The sequence below is a fragment of the Entelurus aequoreus genome, linkage group LG19 (genome assembly GCF_033978785.1).
Source record: "Entelurus aequoreus isolate RoL-2023_Sb linkage group LG19, RoL_Eaeq_v1.1, whole genome shotgun sequence".
Taxonomy (NCBI): Eukaryota; Metazoa; Chordata; class Actinopteri; order Syngnathiformes; family Syngnathidae; genus Entelurus; species Entelurus aequoreus.
This window is the reverse complement of record NC_084749.1, coordinates 33,084,638-33,090,637: the sequence shown is the minus strand read 5'-3', so window position 1 is coordinate 33,090,637 and position 6,000 is coordinate 33,084,638. Positions and strand designations below refer to the sequence as shown.

General features: G+C 41.4%; 1 protein-coding gene across 2 annotated transcripts in view; it reads left to right on the top strand.

Annotated features, from left to right (window-relative positions):
- The window catches only part of LOC133635290 (DNA-binding protein RFX2-like), a 30,573-nt gene that overhangs the window by 2,126 nt on the left and 22,447 nt on the right, over window positions 1–6,000 (top strand). The window contains exons 3-9 of one of the 2 annotated variants that reach the window (XM_062028340.1): window positions 647–729; window positions 1,595–1,862; window positions 3,025–3,099; window positions 4,662–4,843; window positions 5,002–5,121; window positions 5,270–5,388; window positions 5,526–5,644. In XM_062028340.1, coding sequence (XP_061884324.1) covers window positions 647–729; window positions 1,595–1,862; window positions 3,025–3,099; window positions 4,662–4,843; window positions 5,002–5,121; window positions 5,270–5,388; window positions 5,526–5,644 — 966 coding nt within the window. The remainder of the gene's footprint in view (window positions 1–646; window positions 730–1,594; window positions 1,863–3,024; window positions 3,100–4,661; window positions 4,844–5,001; window positions 5,122–5,269; window positions 5,389–5,525; window positions 5,645–6,000) is intronic. The other variant, XM_062028341.1, reaches the window with a different exon arrangement.

Sequence of the window (6,000 nt, the reverse complement as noted above, 5' to 3'; positions counted from 1 at the left end):
ACAGACACTTGTAAAAGTATTAGCATATTAGCTAATGCTAACAACGCTAGCTTCATTACATTACAATAGCACGTACACATTTGCATGAAAACATTCCTACAGACATCACACATGGGACGGTTTAGCAAATATGAAAAGTTTTAGATATATTGTAAAACTTGCAAATGTTGCTTGGAGTGATGAATGAAGAATCCATACGTGTAAAATTGTTATGGAGGACAAGAAAACGGAACGACACTTGTACTTCTGGTTTAAAGCACTAAACGAAAGAAAATACTGTAGATGTTCACCCCGCAACAACTGCAGTGAGCGAACTCGTCTAAAAGATGGCACCGTAGCACAAACAATAACACACCTTTTTAGTGTCTCTACTTGTCTTTAATGAAAACTATTTGTTGAACACAAAACATTATGGTTGTTGGCAAATAAAGAAAATCCATAACTTAGCAGCACTGCTTAATAAACCGCAGTGTTCAAAGTGTAGGAAAAAAGTAGCGGCATATAGTCTGGAATTTATACTATTCTTTTTCCTTAAATTCACAAATCTGTGCCTGTCAGTTTGCAATGCATCTTATATAAAATATGTCCACAAAACAAATTGAATTTTAAAATTGCCCTGAATTTATTTTGCATTCATTCTTTGTAGGTGCAGCAATCACAACATGTGTATCCATCCCAGGTGCACTATGTAGGGGAAGGTGGAGAGGCAGTTTACACTAATGGAACAATGTGAGCATTTTTACATCATTTCACTTTACTGCAAGAGTATCGCACATGTTCTACAAAGTACACTTCACACGCAATTTCCCCTTAGCTTTTTAATAAAGTCTATCCATCTAGATGTTCATCTTTAATATCTGTGTTGTCATGCCATCATGGTTTTTAAAGCCGCTGTGGCATAGCTAGGATTCAGCCTCCCAATAATACCTACAGCGGTACCTCGGTTTTCGTACGCCCCACTTTTCATAGTTATTGTTTTTTGTTGAAAATGTTTGGCAAATGTCTGCGCCTGTTTTTGTATGCCCTCTCAGGTTATTTTATGGCCAAACATTGCGTCTAACAAACTAGTGTTTTCCCACATATCATTTGGTGAATTGAGTGTCCAGAACGGATCACCAGTCAATGAATCAATCAAAATGTATTTATATAGCCCTTAATAACAAGTTTCTCAAAAAAAAAAAAAGAAACCTTGAGAAGGGACCGCAGATGTAGGGACCCCACTTCCAAGGTGATCGGTCGCAGTGAAATATTGGTCCACCCTGGGTCACAACTCGGGTCAGCTAGCACCTCATCCAGACTGGTACTTCTCCAGAAATGATCCGTGGTCACCTGGTATCCTCTCCTGGCAGAAGAGGGGGGATCTGAAAAGGTGTCTATCTAAAAGCTAAAGCTATATAATATTAATATTACTAAAGGAAAATTGCTTCTGTGTTTGTATGACTCTGTCTTCGCCGAACATTTTGGAACTGATTACCAACGAAAAACAAGGTACCACTGTAGTTCTTTACAACTAATATAATATGTAGTCTCTTGCTATATTTCGGAACATTGTTATTTGTCCTCGCTGCATGCTAACCACAGTGATTTCTCACAGTCGCACAGCCTACTACAACCCAGAGGCTCAGTTGTACGGTCAGAGCAGTGGGGGATCGTACTTTGACTCGCAGGCGGGTGGTGCTCATGTTGCCACGGTGGTCTCCTCTGCCAGTGGTGGGGTGCCACCCCATAGCATGGTGGGCATTGCCATGGACGTAAGCAGCAGCCATATCATCTCTAGCGGCAGCACCTATTTGATCCATGGAGGAAACATGGAGGGAAGTCGCAACCATATATCTCACTCATCTCGCTCCTCTTCAGCTATGGTGAGCATCCTACTTTCTTGCAGTACTCTTTCTATTACAGGGATAATCATCTAGAGAAAATGTAGTTATGTGAACTACAATGTGAGCCATTGCAGAATGATCCAAGTAAGTTAGCACTGGAATGGTCATTGTGTCACTGCGTGATTATTATGTGACAAAAAGATAGTCCACACTAGCTGCCACAGTTTTCTTGCCCCTTAACCACTGGATTAAGTAGCAGGTTGCAAAACGGCATTGACGAGGTGCCATCGTTCCTCTATTATAGCAAGTATATAGTAACATGGATCAAGTAGGCCCACCGAAAAGTCTCCAAACTGGCAGGTGTTACTATCCAAGCGGCAAAATAGTACGTACTCCATTGGCAGGGACATGCCCTAAACTTTACAGCAGCCATAGTTGGGACATCCCGGCACTGCAGTGAACCAGGACCAGGAGAGCCTGTAGAATGGGGACGCTGGTTTAAATAATTTAGCTCTGTCGTTTTTTTAGAGGTTTTCACAGGCACTCGAAGGCCCTACGAAAGAAAGCAACCCCTGGGGCTCATTACCATTTGGCCAAGAGCCCTCGGGAGAATTCTTAGGGGTTGGAACGATGCCTCCTTCTTTTTTTCTTTTTCTTCTATGTCTCCAGTTGGCTGCAGTAGCACGTCCTTTTCTTTTGGTCTTGATTTCCTTCGCAACTGAATGTCACTGGCTTTATCTACTGTATTGCTTCACAAATCAAAGACAAAATTCTAAAATAGATTTATACTGTACGTCAATGTAGTCTTTGTCCTGTTTGTTTTCCACATGGCATTGTTGGATAGGTTTTGGTACTTGGGGGGTGGCATTGCTGGTCTATTGTCTCTAAGCTTGACGTGACCTGTGCCCTTAATTGTAGTTCCTATTTGCATACATTAGAGTTTTCTGACAGAGCTAACTACACTCGAGGTCCCTTGATTTGCATGCTGTTGTGTGGCAATAATGGATTTGGCGGCAACACTGACTGATTTGAATGGAAATGCAATGATCTGGCTGCTTGCTAACAGTCTTATTTCCTTTTATCTATTTTTTGTGTTTTAATGTACTTCTGCTTACTTCTGACTTTTTCCCCCTTTCTCACTCTTTTGCCTCCTCCCCCTTCTGTGTCCAACTTTTTTTTTGCATGGTCCTTCTTTCTTTAGCTTGAAATGGCGATTGAAAACCTCCAAAAGTCTGAAGGAATTGCAAGTCACAAAAGCAGCCTGCTCAACAGCCATGTAAGTCTATCTGGAACTTTCTTTAAAAAGGACAGAATCTGTGAGGGATGGGGAGAAATCTGTGGCTTATCCTGTAGGTAGTGTGTTTCTACTCATTGAACACACCACCTACCGCTAGCTCGACTAACATTGCACTGTCCCACTGGCACGCATAAATGTCCCAGTATTACACATCCCTCGTTTGCTTTCATTTGCTGTCACTTACATCTCTGCATGGATTTGTTGTATGTGATTTTTCCAAACATATTACTTTTGTGGCAATAAGACACTTTGATAGAACCCGAAACAGTCATTCCTGTCCCTTTATGACGGAGTGTACTTGGACTTGGACACATTTAGCCGATCATTAAATGATTGTGCTGGGCTACACCTTGACAGACTATGACAAATCATGAATGAAAAATTTTGTTTTGTGATGCGCAAAACCTAAGCTCATCAGTGTACATAACTGAATTCCCCTTCTGATTACCTGCTAGCGAAACTGTGCCTACAAACTTTGAAGGGTTCATATTATGATTTTTTGACACTTCCTTGTGGTCTACATTGTTGTGGTTGTTTGGACAAAATTTCGCATAAATGTTGCTTTACAGACCCGTATTTAAACCCTTCTCTGAAAACAAGCCGTTTTGGAGCCTCCAGCTGAGTGAAACTGTTTCTACGCCCCGACAGCCATTTTTGTAGTTTTAAGGAACTGTGTCAGGCCAGACGCCGAGTTCTCTAGTAGTTGTTAAAAACAGTGCAGTGCAGACAAAAAGCGACATTTTAAGTGCAATACAAAACACAAATGAACAATCTCAGGGCATTCATAGACATGCAAATAAACAATGTATGGTAAACCCTAACTCTGTAACTACCTGTGCCAGTGTCCTACTTGTTAATAATATCAATAGTGAGTAGGAGGCTACATGCAAACATACTTTTACAAATTGTCATATACTGTATCTAGAATTATAAGACATATTGCTTTATTGTATCCATTGTTGTCATAAATTGTATGAACTGACACAGCAATCATTTTGGGTAACTCCTTCTGTATATTCAAAAGTACAACATACATTACCTACTCATTTAAAGATAGTCAGAAAACATGACAATGTATAGAGATATTGCTGCCATACGTCACAAGAAGGGGAACATCTCAGACTCATTTGGAACAGGGAAAAATAGTTCTTATAAATTTGAAGTCAAATGTTCTCATGGAGACCCCAAATACACAAAAACAGATGGGGTTTGCATTTATGACTCCTTTAAGACCATTTTTTTTAAAATCCTACAAAGTAATTTAGTTATATTATTAAAACTTGCTTTTGAAGAATAAGACAAAGATATACTTTCTGCAGAAAACTACTCAAATTGTATATTTCAAATTTGTAGATCTTTTCTTAAAGGGTTCCTGGAGGAAGCGGGGCTCCCCTCTAATTTAATAGTAGAGGAAACACTTGCATATGTGTTTCCCATGTTTTGGTATGATAAGATTTGTTGCTCCTGTCCATTGTCCGCCAGATGACGATCAATGGACATTTTCCATTGGACGATTCTGATTCTGTCGTGTATATGTTTAGCTCCAGTGGCTGCTGGACAACTACGAGACTGCAGAGGGGGTGAGCCTGCCCCGGTGCTCCCTCTATAACCATTACTTGCGGCATTGCCAGGAACAGAAACTCGATCCCGTCAATGCAGCCTCCTTTGGCAAGCTTATCCGCTCCGTCTTCATGGGCCTCAGGACCCGCCGCCTCGGAACCAGGTACGACTTGGAGTCTGTCCTTTCACCCCCTGGTCGTGATAACTGTAATCATGTAGCTATTAGCAATGTGACGAGTATGATAATGCTTATAGACATTGGAGGCGGGCTAATGACAGTGATTACACTGATGACATGTTGTCTGGCTTTATATCTTTCAGGGGAAACTCAAAGTATCATTATTACGGCATCCGGGTGAAGCCAGATTCTCCACTAAACCGGCTGCAGGAGGACACCCAGTACATGGCCATGAGGCAGCAGCCTGTCCACCAGAAGCAAAGGTCAGCATTCCTAGCTTATGCTCTCCTCATATATTGTTATGTTTTCTTTGATTCATAAAGTTTGATGTTACATATTTGAAGCTAACACAAATGTCTCACTATAGTAAGACGTGCCTCCGATATCCTGTTCTGTCTCGTGCGTGTGTAGGTTCAAACCTCTGCAGAAGGTGGATGGAATGTCCGACAACCTTTGTGTAAGTTCCCACTGCAACAACACTCCGGAGCAATCTGTAGCAGCTCAGAGCCAGCACCATCAGCAGTACATCGGTCAGTACACAAGTGGAAATAATACTTTTTTTTATTTACATGCAAACATAAATGTAACTTGTTATATACTTCAATGAACACATGCATGTGAGTGACCAAAGTCAGTGATGACCTGCTGGCTTTTGTGGTTCACGCAGACACATCCCACAGCTTGCCTGAGTTTCCAACTCCTGAAGTGGGCAATCAGCCTCCGCCCGAGCACATCAGTATGAACGATATCAAGAAGCTGCAGACGCTCTACAGAGACCACTGCGAGGTAGGTGTTGGCCATGCATCTTCAACACACTTGTGGTCTTCTCGCCTCTATTTGTAGTTTTTCACACAACAAAACCCTTAAGATATTTAGGCCTTGTTCACACTGCAGGTCAATTTCGATTTATTTTGCCCATTTGCGACCTGTATCTGATTTTTTTCAGGTCTGTGCGAACAGTGCAATCCCAAATGTTTCATATCCAACCCAGGCCTCTGTCGTATGTGGATATAAATCGGATATATATGCAACGCGTCCTCAATGTGAACGCTTTCGCCCCGATCAGGTCACATTTATCTGACCATAACGTCATCAAAAAGCAATAAGCGTCATAAATATTTGCCAAAATTGACGGTTACAAA